This window comes from Dendrobates tinctorius, unplaced genomic scaffold (genome assembly GCF_039654945.1).
Source record: "Dendrobates tinctorius isolate UK_male_01 unplaced genomic scaffold, ASM3965494v1 ptg000056l, whole genome shotgun sequence".
Lineage (NCBI taxonomy): Eukaryota > Metazoa > Chordata > Amphibia > Anura > Dendrobatidae > Dendrobates > Dendrobates tinctorius.
Window position 1 is genome coordinate 17,156,424 of NW_027361724.1, and position 15,223 is coordinate 17,171,646.

The following is a 15,223-nucleotide window of genomic DNA, read 5'->3' on the forward strand; positions in this document are numbered from 1 at the left end:
GAACAGGCACACATGGGTCAAAACACTCGGCCAAAGGCAAAAGTATAACTGACAGGGATTGGAGTTTCTCAGGGCTATAAAAAGCTCTCCCTGAACAAAAGAGAGGCCATAATAATTAACCCCAGGCGTGCAGGTCAAAGCCTGCACTGAGCTCATGACAATAAACTTCTTGAATGTGGTTTTGAGCACCTATAGGGGTGCAGTTTTAAGAATGGTGTCAATTTGGGGTATTTTCTATCATATAGACCACTCAAAGGGACTTCAAATGTGATGTGGTCCCTAAAAAAAATGGTGTTGTAAAAATGAGAAATCGCTGGTCAACTTTTAACCTTTATAACTTCCTAACAAAAAAAAATTTTGGTTCCAAGATTGTGATGATGTAAAGTAAACATGTGGAAAACGTTATTTATTAACTATTTTGTGTGACATACTGTATTTCTCTGTTTTAAGGGCATGAAAATTCAAAGTTGGAAAATTGCAAAATTTTCAAAATTTTTGCCAAATTTCCATTTTTTTTTCACAAATAAACGCAAGTCATATCAAAGAAATTTTACCACTATCATGAAGTACAATATGTCACAAGAAAGCATTGTCAGAATGACCAGGATCCATGAAAGATTTCCAAAGTTATTACCTCATATAAAGGGACAGTGGTCAGAATTGTAAAAATTGGCCTGGTCACAACGTGCAAACCACCATTGGGGGGTAAAGGGTTAAAACATGAAAGGGAAAAATTTTAAAAATTCATGATTAAGAGTTAGTGTAGCTCAAAACGCATCAACCGTTATCATGTTTTTAAATTTTTCCCTTTCATGTTTGAATGTTCTAAGGGTGGTTTCACATTAGCGCTTTTTAAGCGCACGCACGGCCGGGGTAGCTCCGCCCCCGAGTCGGCTCTCTGCCCGGCGTGCCCGCCCCTTGCTTGTAGCGCCGCCTCCTAGCGCACAGCGGCGCCTGCGATCGGCGCACCCTATCTTTAGCATAGGGTGCGCAGATCGTGCTCAGGCCGTGCGCTAGTTGCGCTTTGACCTGCGATGCGCACTTTTGACGGTGCGCCGTGTGCGCCAAAATCAAACTTTTCAGATTTTGGCACGCACGGCGCACCGTCAAAAGTGGGCAGCGCAGGTCAAAGCGCAACTAGCGCACGGCCTGCGCACGATCTGCGCACCCTATGCTAAAGATAGGGTGCACCGATCGCAGGCGCCGCTGTGCGCTAGGAGGCGGCGCTACAAGCAAGGGGCGGGCACGCCGGGCAGAGAGCCGGCTCAGGGGCGGAGCTACCCCCGGCCGTGCGTGCGCTTAAAAAGCGCTAATGTGAAACCACCCTAATAAATGTGATGTTTTATGAATTTTGCGGTTGCTGTATTTTCCTATTTTTTTCATGGTGCGTATGAGTAGTGTCTGTCTTACTCAGTGAGTGGAAAATTTATGCATGGGCTGAGGTACTGTACCTGCCCTAACCTAAAAGGAGTGTTTGAAGAAAAGCTGCATTGCTTGTTTTGCAAATCTGAGAGACAAAAAACTTTACTCTGGTTTTGAGACCCTAAATCCATGACTGTGTGGATCTAGGCTGCTACCAAAGAGTGTGCACCCTACAAGTGTTTGCTCACAGAATGCACTGTTATTAAACAATATACAGTATAACCCTTTGGGTATCTAATAAAGGTGAGGGGGTTTATACTACTCACTAAATGGCCTAAATATTTAATTTCTGGACTGGCACTGGTACCCCGAGTAGAAGCTGGCTCTTCATAGCTCCCCTGACACATCATCTACAAATGTTTATTCAAAGAGATTATTTATTGTTCGCATTATTGCACTTTGTAACAATGATTTTTCGTACTTTTTGTACTCTGGGAAAGAACATAAAAGCTAAGCATGGAGTTATCCAACAAGTTTGACATATTTCCAAGCCTACTCACTGTATAAAACAAGTCATTCAAGGTGAATTGGCCCAAATGAACATTAATTCCTGGATGATCCTCTGCAGCAATGAAGCTGTCTCTGTTTTCTCTATGTTCAGCCCCGATGATCGTGTTATGCGTTTTTAGACAAGTTAATGGAGGCAAGCTGCTTGTAATTCCTATTGATGGTAGTCCCTGGCTCAGCATGCGTTCTCTGGTGGAGAAGCTGGCACAGATTGGACACAAAGTTGTGGTTGTAACAGGTGAAAGCAACATGAGAATTGGTGAATCTGATCTCTATACAACCAAGACTTACTCTATCCCTTACAGCAATCAAGATTTAACATTAATCTTCGAAAGGTATGGATATGATCACTTTATCCAATCTGACTTCCCTGGTGTGGCTATTACAATGTTTAATGGTATGCAGGACATTTATAAGGTATTTGACAACATTTGTAAGGTCTTCTTAGATAACACAGACCTTATTCAGAGCCTTAAGGATGAGAAGTTTGATGCTTTACTCACCGATTCATTTTTGTTTTGTGGAATGATACTAGCTGAACACCTTGATGTGCCCACGGTGAACTATGTAAGGGGAATGCCTTGTACTCTTGACTTTATAAGCGCACAATGTCCTAGTCCTTTTTCGTATGTGCCTAGAATTTTTACTCAGTACTCAGACAAGATGACATTTTCCCAGCGTGTGAAGAACGTACTGGTCAGAATGGTGGAGCCTTACTACTGTGGACTTACATACTTGCCAATTCAGCAAATAGCTTCAAATTTTCTGAAGAAAGAGATCACAGTTGAGCAGCTTCTCAGCAGAACTTCCATTTGGCTCTATCGATATGATTTTGTCTTTGAATTTCCAAGACCTATAATGCCCAACATGGTGTTTGTCGGAGGCATGAACTGTAAACCAAGAAAACATCTAACCACAGTAAGGCTTATCGTAGGTAAACAACTAGTATTTGAAGGAATGTTCATCAGTATGTTTACAGATGGTGTACTATAATGATATCATGATATACTGTATAAGTAATTACCAATTGCAAATTTTATTTCTGTTTTATTTTAATGTCCTAAAGTGTATGTTTATTTCAAGGCCTATTAGAAATTATTAGTGACATATATGAGAAATATTTTGTTCAGCTTATAGTGGTATCCAAGATTTTAATATGACATATATTGTGGACCCTACACTATCACTTGAGGTTTTTTTTCTAGAACCTTAGCCTTATTTATTATACACACAATACATTAATTAGTATACTGATCGCCATAGGCCACATTCACACATTCAGTATTTGGTGAATTTTTTACCCCAGTATTTGTAAGTCAAAACCAGGAGTGGAACTGTCAGAGGAAAAGCATAATAAAAACATTTGCATCCCATCTGCATTTATCACCCACTCCTGGTTTTGTCTTACAAATAATGGGGTAAAAAATTCACCAAACACTGAATGTGTGCATGTGGCCATAATCTTTTTTTTCTCATCAACATTCCCAGCCTCTTCTGCGCCATGTGACTGCAATGACGGCTTTTGTGTTGTCTGGAAGTCTCTTTGTCTGTGTAAGTCTATGAGATTCACATTGAGGCTGTCGTAGTTTTGTATTGAGAATATGACTTTAGGTCTAAACAGAAGATGCTGTGTGATCCGGCTAGGATTATTGGCAGTGATGTGGTGCAGGAGAGAACAGAAGTAGATGACAATGGATAGGTATATTAATACATACATGGATTGATGCATGAGTATATTGATGCATGAGCAGTTAACTCTTTTTTTGTACTGACACGCGAATTAATTTTTAAGAGACGCCGAAGATAATAACATGGTGTCATTTTATTATGTATTTTAGAAGGGTGAGTGCCAGCTATTCTTTTTTAGCATTGCCCGGGCATATTAACTAACTGTGGTCATTTCTAAAGGCTCCTCCTTTATGCACAGCATTTTTCTGCAGCACAGCTTTTCTCTTTTATAGTCGCCTCCTCCGGCAGCACCTCACACTCCTCTTCCATATACAATTGGAAACACTTGATCCCGAGAGAAATTGCACTACTTGCAATAAAGCATATCGTATACATAGCCTACTTCTTCTGCAGCACCACACTTTTCTCCTTCAGGGTATGTGCACACGCTGCGGATTGGGGTGCGGATTTGGCCGCGCGGATTTTGTAAAATCCGCAGGTAAATCTGCAGGTCAAAAGACCTGCGGTTTTACCAGTGGATTAGCCTGCGGTTTTGCCCTGCGGTTTTTCATCTCCACAATGGAGGAGATGGCAAACCGCAGCGGAATCCGCAGAAAGAATTGACATGTCAATTCTTTCTGCGGTTTGGAAAACCGCGTGGAAAAATCTGCACCATCTGTGCTGCGGTTTTTAATATCCATAGGATATTATGGTACTGTACACGGCAGCAAAAACTGCTGCGGATCCGCAGCGGCCAAATCCGCCAAATTCGGCGGATCCGCAGCTGCCAAATTCTTTGCTTGTTCTTTTTTCTCTTACATTTCGTAAAATACGAAATACTGAAAGTGTGAATGTGGCCTTATACACAGCCTCCACCTGCAGCGCCTCACTCTTCTCTATACACAGCCTCATACTGAAGCAGCACCTGACTTCTCTTGTTTTCCCATCACGCCTCTCATTTTCCCCCTTTGCTCCGGCAGTGGAACTGAATCTGCCTCTGAAGTTTTCAGTGAGTGACAGCTAGTCTTCCACCACAGGATCCCACAGCCCGATGGTAGCAGAGACGGTCGTCACTGCTGAAGTTTCATAGGCAGGACCAAGTACTGCAGTCCCCTGTCATGCGTTGACGGTCTTAGGTAAGTCCCTGGGACCCTAACTATCCTTGTCCTGGGAGTACTCTCAATGGTATAGAGGTCCAAGTCTCCGACCTCACTATGCTTCTGTAATAAATGTCTGGTCCGTTCCCTCCAACACCACATGAAGCATGGGACAGAAATAAATAAATAAATAAAAATCTGAGATTTACAATACACAGTGATCTTTTACCCTCAGATCTCCCAGGTTGGTGTGACACACTTGTGATATCCTCCCATCGCTGTGGTATCACGACAATTCATTTTCCCCTCGCAATCCCCATTTTTTTAACAGCCCCTGGAATAAAATTAGATATCACCAATTTTACCCCCTTAGATTTTTTCCAAATTTTCGTTACCCAAAAGTCCTGCAGTTGATTGCCCACCAAACCAATTCATATGCCCAACAATACATTTCCCAGAAACCCACTGCCTTTTATTCCCAATCCTGGATCCCCACAAATGTCCCTGAAATAACATTTTGTTAGGCCCTTACCGTCAGCATGGGGTTAGTAAAAAAAAAAAACACACTCAGCTCCTACTGTGCATCAAAGTCTGTCCACAGCACCTCTGTATTTGCAGCTGTCATGTCCCGAGCCCTTTATGAAGCTCTAATGAAATTCCTAAATTTTAGTGACGATTCCCAAGCTACCTCCCTCAAGAACTGACTACAACTACGATAGCCTAAACAAATTGAGACCCCTAGTTTCCCTCCTACAACATTAATGTCTAAATTTGTATACCCCAGAGCACAATGTTACAGTCGACGAGTCCTTTATGAGTTTCAAGGGCCGTTTGTCATTACACCAATTCATACCCTCCAAGTGAGCCAAATACGGCATCAAATTGTTCAAAATGTGCAAGAGCACATCAGGGTACACATCCACTTTCCTAATATATGAAGGTAGAGACAAATTAGCCCCCAAAACTGCCCCCAGACAATTGGCATCCCAGGTAAAATTGTCTGGGAGCTAATGTGACCCTTTCTTCATCGAGGCTACCACATGTATACCAATAACTATTACATGATTATCCCCCTATACCAATCCCTCCACACAGCAAATACAGGGGTCTGCGGCACAACCAGGAAAAAACGAGTAGGGTTTCCGTCACAATTGGTGTCCAGACGTTTGGGCATCATTCTCGCGTGCAAGAGACCAACTTCTTGCAGTGGAAGGGAATGACAGGAAGGACATGTACATGCTGACCACACTACTTATGAAGACATCTGATGGTCAGAGACAGGAGCGCCACCAGGGGCAAACAAACCTATCTACGTCACTGATTACAATAAACTCATGGGTGGTGTTGACCTGTCAGAACAGGTGCTTCAACCATACCTAGTGAAGTGTAAAGGGCATGTCACACTAAGAGATATCGCTAGCAATATCGCTATAACTAGTGACGTTATAGCGATATTGCTAGCGATATCTCTGTGTCTGATACTTACCAGCGACCAGCTCCCCCGCTGGTTATCGCTGATCACGCGAGAACGTTCAGGACTGTTTCTCGTCGTCAGCTTCCTGTGGCGCTTCCTGCTGTGAAGACGAGCGACGCATGGAGCCGGGCGGGAGGACGCAGGATCGCCTGGTGTGACAGGTAAGTAGCGACCCCCGTCCCCAGCGATGTCGCTGGTGAGATCTGCCTGTGTGGCAGCTCACTAGCGACCACTTAGCGATGCACCAACGATCCTGACCGCGTCATATCGCTGGTCGGGATCGCTGGTACATCGCTAAGTGTGACAGTACCTTAAGACCAGGGCCTGGTATAAAAAGGTAGCAATCTACCTAATCCAATTTGCTACTTAGAACAGTTTTGTCCTGTACAAAAAATTTTGAGTAGCGCTCACTTTCCTCCAGTTCCAGGAGAAAATTGTTGAGTGTCTTATATTTGACTTGACTTGACGGCACAGGAGGAAGCCTTAGAGTCCGAGGATATCTGAAGACTTGCAGAACACCATTTTCTTTGCCTCATCCCTGCCAGTTCCACCCAAAAGTATCCCACAAAAACATGCCGGATTTGTAGGAAGCGTGGTAGAAGGAATGATTCCCGGTACAATTGCCCCATGTGCCAATCTAAACCAGGCCTTTATATCTCCTCTGTTTTGAGACCTACCACATATCTTACAATTATTAGGGGTATGTTTTTCAAAAGAATGTTTTTGAAATTATTTATATTTTCTGCTTAGTGGGGCCCGGTAGAGTAATTTTTATGGATCAAATATTGAAGAGAATATTTTCATCAGTAAATCCTATTTTACCACATTTCACAATTTATTCCATGACTTGATCAATCACATACCAAACTATTCAGGCAAATTCTTGTCCACATGCACATATCTGTATACTCCAGAATCTGGAATCCACAAATGTTCTTGGAAAAAGTCAGGTCATCTTACAATTCCAGGACTTGATGAATCACATACAAAACTACTATTGAGATAAACTCTTATCCACATGCCCACATCTTTATGCTCCAGAGAGTGGTCCCCACAAATGTTTTTGAGAAAAGTCAGGTCATCTGACAATTAATTCCAGGACTTGGTTATTCACAAACTTTTTTGACCATTCATCTAGGTTTAACTCTTTTTACAACTATGTCTTGCTGCACAAAATTTTTGCTTTAATTTATTTTACTTATATATTATTTATATTAGTGACGCGTGCATGATCATTTTATTGGATAATCTCTAATAATGAGGCTGTTCCGCACTTATACACAATGGACTTTACTGCATGGTTCTTGCCGAAACTCCTGTACCAGACAATAGCTTTCAGGATACTGTAAGGATTGGTTGTTTTGTGCACATAGCGATTCCTACCTTGGTGGACGGGAGCCTGTTTTGGTGTACCACATCTACTGGCACATTCGTCTCTCATATAGGGATTAATGAAGCTAAACGGACGTTGTACGACCAGACTCTGAAAGTCTCTGTCATTCTAGCCCTGCTGGTGTTTTTCAGCTTTGGAACAAACTCAGGTTTGCCGCATAGTTGGCTGCATTTTCCTCCACATTTTTCCCTTCATTCCACTACAGTTTATTTTTCCTGCTACAATATATGCATTTTTGAAAGACAACTGTTAAGTGTTATGAACGAGTCACCGTAGGAGGCAGACACAAAAATAGAAGCTACGTCCAGAAAACCGGAGAAGTTGGCAACTATCAGATTGCAGACCCCTGAACCTATAAAAGACATAAGCCAACAGGCTGATATGGAAAAAGGCCCTGAAGCAGCTAGGCTTCAAAAACTATGTCAGCACTCAGGTATTTTCTGAAGACAGTGCTAAAGGAATTCAGCTCACCCCAGCAGGGAATGACAGAAATCCAGCAAAACAAAGTCAAAGTACAAATGCAAAAGGCAGAGCAGAAAACTTAGCTTTAGGAGAGCAGGAATTCAGACTGGTATCCAAGGATCCCACAGAGAAATCACCCGCAGGGCAGAAGGGCGTCGACAGCCTTATATCCAGTCAGTAACTCCACTCAGCCAATCATCATCATTAGGCCCAGATGCTTGATAATCAGGCTCACTACCTTTCTTTACCAGAAGAGGGAGTTCATCGGGCCTCAGTGGTAAAGGGGAAAATGAACTCACAACAGTTAAGTTAGCAAGACCAAGTTTTATAATCATCAAATGTGTTTTTAAGGGCATGCCTCCCTCTGTGAGTAATAATTCCTAGAAGGATTTTCTTTTTATGTAGCTCAATGTCTCAGTAAACCTTGAATGGGTCCTGGAATTCCATCAATTTTACCCTAGAGATCAAATGGTGTGCAATCTATTTTTATAGGCACAACCATGTGTCCAGCACTCACATTGGTGCCATATTGGATATATTTTTGAACACTGAAAACTAGTGCAATAAATTTTGAGGTGTATTCCTCAGAACCTACAGAAAAGATTAATAAAAGAAACAGTGAAAAAATGCAAATTGTACATTTTCAAACTTATGTTGCATCAACTCATACAAACTGGCGGTATTAAACTACTCACTACCTCCCTAGATAAATACATTAGACAGTATAATTTACAAAAAAAAAATTATGTGGGATTTCTGCTGCTCTTGAATTACACATGCTATGCAAATATGACAGTCTATTTGAAATAGAGCCAAATTTGTGTTCCAAACTTTACATTGTGCCCCTTCTGTTCCAAGCCCTGCAGTTTTTCCAAATGGAACTTTTTGACTACATGCGGGGTATTGCTGCGGTTGTAAGAAAGTGGGTAACAAATTGTGCAACAAATTGTGCGGTCCACTTTTTGGTATTCTGGCAAAAATTGGAAATTTGGGGCTAAAGCTAGATTTTTGTGGAAAAATGAACTTTTTCAATATGAGGACCTAATGCTATCAAATTATGTGTCGTACCTGTGGGTTCAAAATACTCAATATACCCTTGGATAAAATCCTTGAGGGGTTTAGTTTCCAAAATGAAGTCAGTTGTGGGGGGTTTGTGCTGTTTAGTCACCTTGGGGGCCCTGCAAAAGCGACATGGTGCCCACTGTGTCTTTCAGACAAATTTGTGTTCCAAAACTCAAATATTGCTTCTTCCGCTTCAATCTCTGACGTTTGTCCAAACAGAACTTTTTGACTACATGTGGGGTATAACTGTGCTTGTAAGAAAGTGGGTAACAAATTGTGTGTTCCACTATAAGGTGTTATCTCTGGAAAAAGTGAGACATTTGGGGCTAAAACAAGATTATTGGGAAAAAAATGAACTTTTTCAATATGATGACCTAATGTTATCAAATTCTGTGTCATACCTGTGGGTTCAAAATGCTCACCATACTCCTGGATAAAATCCCCGAGGGATGTGGTTTCCAAAAAAAGTCGTCATTTGTGGGGGGTTTCCACTGTTTTTGTGTATAAGCAAAGAGTACCTTTAAAACATAACTTTTAATTGGACCAAATAAAACCCCCAATCGGGTATCAGATTAATATAAAAACCAACAGACAATGCATACAATACAATATACATGGCTGCAATATAAATATTATATATATATATATATATATATACTGTATATATGTATGTGTGTGTATATACTGTATGTATGTATGTATGTATATATATATATATATATATATAAATATGAAATGCCCACGACGTAACCAGTGCAAGTATAAAATTGGAAGGATCTCACTAGTTTCTTAAGACATTTGCTCTTGGAAGCACCGCACTGGAGAAAAGGGGGAAGAGATGAATATGTATATCCCTAAAATCCCCTGTCGTGCCCCATGTAAAAACCCCTGCCCTAACAAGGGCCGTACCCAAGTAACACCTTATTTAAGTCACCCCCCCCCCACAATCCTCTCCCTACGCATTTCAGCCCTATTTCAGTGGCCTCTAGGCGAGTATCGAGAACTTGAGTTGAATATGAATTGGGTAACCATATAAATGTGTTACGCCATGCAGTGGCACTAGGCCTTATTAGAGGTATCTGTAGCTGATCCTCAGTGGTGCCTGATGACCTCTATCCTGTGCGGGGGGTTTATTTGGTCCAACTAAAAGTTATGTTTTAAGATACTCTTTGCTGTATACACATACTGATTGCTGAGAGTTTATTGGGTGTATATTAATTTTTTTGTATGCCCTTGCTGGTTTACTGGTTTCCACTGTTTAGGCACATCAGGAGCTCTCCAAACCCGACATGGCGTCCACTCTCGATTCCAGCGGATTATGCGTTTAAAAAGTCAAATAGTGCTCCTTTCCTTCCGAGCCTTGCCATGCGCCAAACAGTGGTTTTCCTCCACATATGGGGTATCTGCGTGCTTAATAGAAATTGCACAACATATTTTGTGGTCCATTTTTTCTTGTTACACCTGTGAAAATAAAAAAAAATGGTTCTGAAGTAAATTTTTTGTGAAAAAAAGGGAAATGTTCAGTTTTACCTTCCACTTTGCTTCAGTTCCTGTGAAGCATGTGAAGGGTTAATAAACTTCTTCAATGTGGTTTTGAGCACCTCGAGGGGTGCAGTTTTTAGAATAGTGTCACGTTTGGGTGTTTTCTATCATATAGATTCCTCAAAGTAATTTCAAATGTGAGGTGGTACCTAAAAAAATACTTCTGTAACTTTTGTTGGAAAAATGAGAAATTGCTGGTCAACTTTTAACCCTTATAACTTCCTAACAAAAAAAAGTTGTTTCAAAAATTGTGCTGATGTAAAGCAGACATGTGGGAAATGTTGTCTTAACTATTTTGTGTGACGTAACTCTCTGAATTAAGGGCATAAGAATTAAAAGTTTGAAAATTGCTAAATTTTCTCCAAATTTCAATTTCTTTCACAAATAAACGCAAGTCATATCTAAGAAATTTTACCAACATCATGAAGTACAATATCTCACGAAAAAATATTCTCAGAATCAGTGGGATCTGTTGAAGCCTTCCACAGTTATTGCCTCATAAAATGACACTGGTTAGAAGTGTAAAATTTGGCTTTTTCATTAAGGTCATAATTGGCTTGGTCACTAACGGGTTAAAGGCATAGGGATTAGCAAAATGATTTATAAATCATTAATAAGAATACGTACAAAGTACAGTTACAAAATTGTTGTAAAACAGACAGGAATATAGTTAAGTGAATATACATATGATTGCCTATAAATGAAGGCAATATAGTATCATACTTTACATATAAAGTGCCATAGTGCTTAATTACACAAGTAAATACTTAGTGAGAATGTCAATAATTAGATATACTGTGAACAGGTGAATCACCCTTTAACACATAGGAACATAAAACCAACAGATATGATCAAAAACTGACAAATTTGGCATCCTAACTGGCCAACTGTGCATGTAAAGGTACCAAAGCAGATGTAAAGTGCTCATTTGCTCATGTGTAGTGATGTTTGAAGTCACTGGCTCCATCTTGAATGAGGTTCAGATCGCTGTGCGTGTATCTCTAGCTGTCTTTGCATATCAATGTAAGGGGATGAAGAATGTCATCACAATATCCTTAATGAGGTTGAATGAGACAAAATATGCCATCTTGTTGAAAGGCAATATTACTGGCATATATAATATCTGAATGTACAGTGTATATAAAGTTTATCAGAGCCAGGTAGGACAGGGTTAAGTCGAGTACTTGTGCTGATACCCACAGTGGAGAGGAAGTTCCTGGCTTAGAGGTAGAGATCCTATGAAGTGATGGGTTGGTGAGATCAATAATAAAAATTCACCAATCAGGAAAGATGAAGCCTTATCAGGTATATCATTTCAACCTGATCAAATCTTTGCCGGATAGAGAACCTTTCAAAGCTCTTTGCTTCTTGTCCTACTCCGAAGCCAAAGTTGAAGATGTCAAGGAGGCAGAAACTTTGTCATGCTCCCAAAAGCAGCAGTGCCTGGAGTTATTGCAGAAAAATAGAGACCTGTTCTGGGAATTACCAGGTCTCACTAAGGTCATAGGCAGAAGAAAACATCCCGGCACTCTCTTTTAAGGCGAAAAAAAAATCATTTTTTTATTTTCAAATTTGGAATCCAGAAAGGTTTATAACAGTGTAACGTTTCGGTCTCAAATAGGATCTTCTTCAAACTAAATAAACAGACAGAAAAAAATCCAAATACATACTCATTCAGTGTGATCTGGTTTACACATACATACATATCTATATATGTAAACTCCTTATCATGTCTGTCTGTAACCGAAATCGCGGGTCGCTGACCAATCAGCGGCGGGCACAGTCGGGCGCAGCGCTCAATGGGGTGGCAGGCCTTGATCTGTAGAAAAGAGAATTAAAATTAAAAAAATGTTATTCTCACCTTCCGACGGCCTCCGTTCTTCTTTCCACATGCCCGGCCTCGTGGTCCCCAGTAATGCCTTGCGTCTTAGACCGGAGATGACGTCACTCTCGCGAGAGTGTGACGTCATCAGCGGTGTTTCGCGTAATGCATTACTGGGACCGCGAGGCTGGGCGCGTAGAAAGAAGATCGGAGGCTGTCGGAAGGTGAGTATATAACTATTTTTTTTTAACAGAGACCACGCATACCAGGAAAGGGGGGTGAGGGGGACCATGCATACCAGCAATGGGGGGTGAGGGGGACCATGCATACCAGCAATAGGGGGAGGGGGACCATACATACCAGCAAAGGGGGGTGAGGGGGACCATGCATACCACCAATGGGGGGGAAAGGGGACCATGCATACCAGGAAAGGGGGGTGAGGGTGAACATGCATACCAGGAAAGGGGGGTGAGGATGACCATGCATACCAGGAAAGGGGGGTGAGGGTGACCATACATACCAGGATAAGGGGGTGAGGGTGACCATGCATACCAGGAAAGGGGGGGTGAGGGGACCATGCATACCAGAAAAGGGGGGTGACGAGACCATGCCTACCAGGAAAGGGGGGTGAGGGGGACTGTTATGATTGAGTGACCGTAGGAGGCAGACACAAAAATAGAAGCTACGTCCAGAAAACCAGAGGAGCTGGCAACTATCCGATTGCAGACCCCTGAACCTATCAACACAACTAGCAGTAGCCATGGGGGGTACCTACGGTGCCCTAGACCCCTCGAACACAGCCGGAGGACTATATAGCCTAAAGATAGAAAGGGAAATCTAAACTGCCCCAGAGTAGACCCCAAAGTAAAAGGCAGCCCCCAACATATAATGACGGTGAAGCAAGATGAAAAAACACTGACACAGATAGAAAGATAGGCTGAGCAAACGTTGGGGCCCAATCTAATCTAAACAGGAAAGGAAAGCTGCTGTCTGCAATCGGCAAAAAACCCTATCAAAAACATAGGCCAGCAAGCTGAAATGAAAAAAGACCCTGAAGCAACTAAGCTTCAAAACTAAATCAGCACTCTGGTATTTTCAGGAGACAGAGCTAAGGAGTTCAGCTCACCCCAGCAGGGAATGGCTGAAATCCAGAAAAAACAAAGCAAGGCACAAATGCAAAAAGCCAGGAGGAAAACTTAGCTTTAGCAGAGCAGGAATTCAGACTGGACTCCAAGGATACCACGGAGAAATCACCCGCAGGGAGAATGGGCGTATGCAGCCTTATATCCAGTCTGTGACTCCACTCAGCCAGTCATCATCATTAATCTCAGGTGTCTGATAATCAGACTCACTACCTCTCCTTACTAGAAGAGGGAGTTCCTCGGGCCTCAGTGATGAAGGGGAAAATGAACTCACAACAGTACCTCCCCCTTGAGGAGGGGTCACCGAACCCTCAACCACGCCACCAGGGCGATCAGGGTGTGCCTGATGAAAGGCACGCACCAGTCTTTTAGCATGAACATCAGAGGCAAAGACCAAGGAATTATCCTCCTGACCATAACCCTTCCACTTAACCAAATACTGGAGTCTTCGTCTAGCCAGACGAGAATCCAGTACTTTCTCTACCTCATATTCAATGTTACCTTCAACCAATACAGGGTCTGGAGGTGCCACTCCCGGAACAACAGGTTCAACAAATCTCTTCAACAAGGACTTATGAAACACATTATGGATTTTAAATGTGACAGGAAGAGCCAAACGAAAAGAGACCGGATTAATAATCTCAAAAATCTTGTAAGGTCCAATAAATCTAGGCTTAAACTTAGGAGAAGCCACCTTCATAGCAATATTTTTTGATGATAACCACACCAAATCACCAACCTTAAACTGGGGACCAATGGTCCTATGTCGGTTGGAAAACCGCTGGGCCTTTTCCTGGGAGAGAGAGAACTTATCCACCACTTGGTCCCAGATCTGGTGCATTCTCTCCACCACAGTGTCAACCCCTGGGCAGGCAGACGGCTCCACCTGCCCTGAAGAAAATCGAGGATGAAACCCAAAGTTACAAAAAAAGATGACATCAAAGTGGCAGAACTAGCTCTGTTATTTAAAGCAAATTCGGCCAAGGGTAAAAATGAAACCCAATCATCCTGATCAGCGGAAATAAAACATCTCAAATATGACTCCAAGGTCTGGTTTGTTCTCTCTGTCTGCCCATTGGTCTGAGGGTGAAAGGCAGAGGAGAAGGACAACTGAATTCCCAGCTTGGAACAGAAAGTTCTCCAAAATCTAGACACAAACTGAACTCCTCTGTCAGACACAATGTTCTCAGGAATCCCGTGCAAGCGAACCACCTGTTGCAAAAACAGGGGCACCAACTCAGAGCAAGACGGCAACTTAGGGAGTGGTACAAGATGAACCATCTTAGAGAACCTATCACAAATCACCCAAATAACAGTCATCCTTTGAGAGACAGGCATATCAGAGATGAAATCCATTGAAATATGGGTCCATATGGCCTCTTGGGGACAGGCAAAGGCATCAACAACCCACTAGAGCGGGAGCATGATTTAGACCGGGAGCATGTCCCACAGGACTGCACAAAATTCCTGACATCACGAGACAAGGAGGGCCACCAAAAAGACTGACTCACAAGATCTCTAGTACCAAAAATACCTGGATGACCAGCCAAAGCAGAGCAATGAACTTCAGACATCACTCTCTTCTTCCACTGGTCAGGAACATACAACTTTCCACTGGGACAACGCTCAGGC

General features: G+C 42.2%; 1 protein-coding gene across 4 annotated transcripts in view; it reads left to right on the forward strand.

Annotated features, from left to right (window-relative positions):
* The window catches only part of LOC141091822 (UDP-glucuronosyltransferase 1A1-like), a 269,983-nt gene that overhangs the window by 66,240 nt on the left and 188,520 nt on the right, over positions 1 to 15,223 (forward strand). The window contains exon 1 of one of the 4 annotated variants that reach the window (XM_073577563.1): positions 1,962 to 2,859. The exons of 2 other annotated variants lie outside the window; for them this stretch is intronic. In XM_073577563.1, coding sequence (XP_073433664.1) covers positions 1,993 to 2,859 — 867 coding nt within the window. In that variant the 5' untranslated portion in view covers positions 1,962 to 1,992. Of the gene's footprint in view, positions 1 to 1,961; positions 2,860 to 15,223 lie in introns of those variants that run through there. One more of the 4 variants, XM_073577567.1, reaches the window with a different exon arrangement.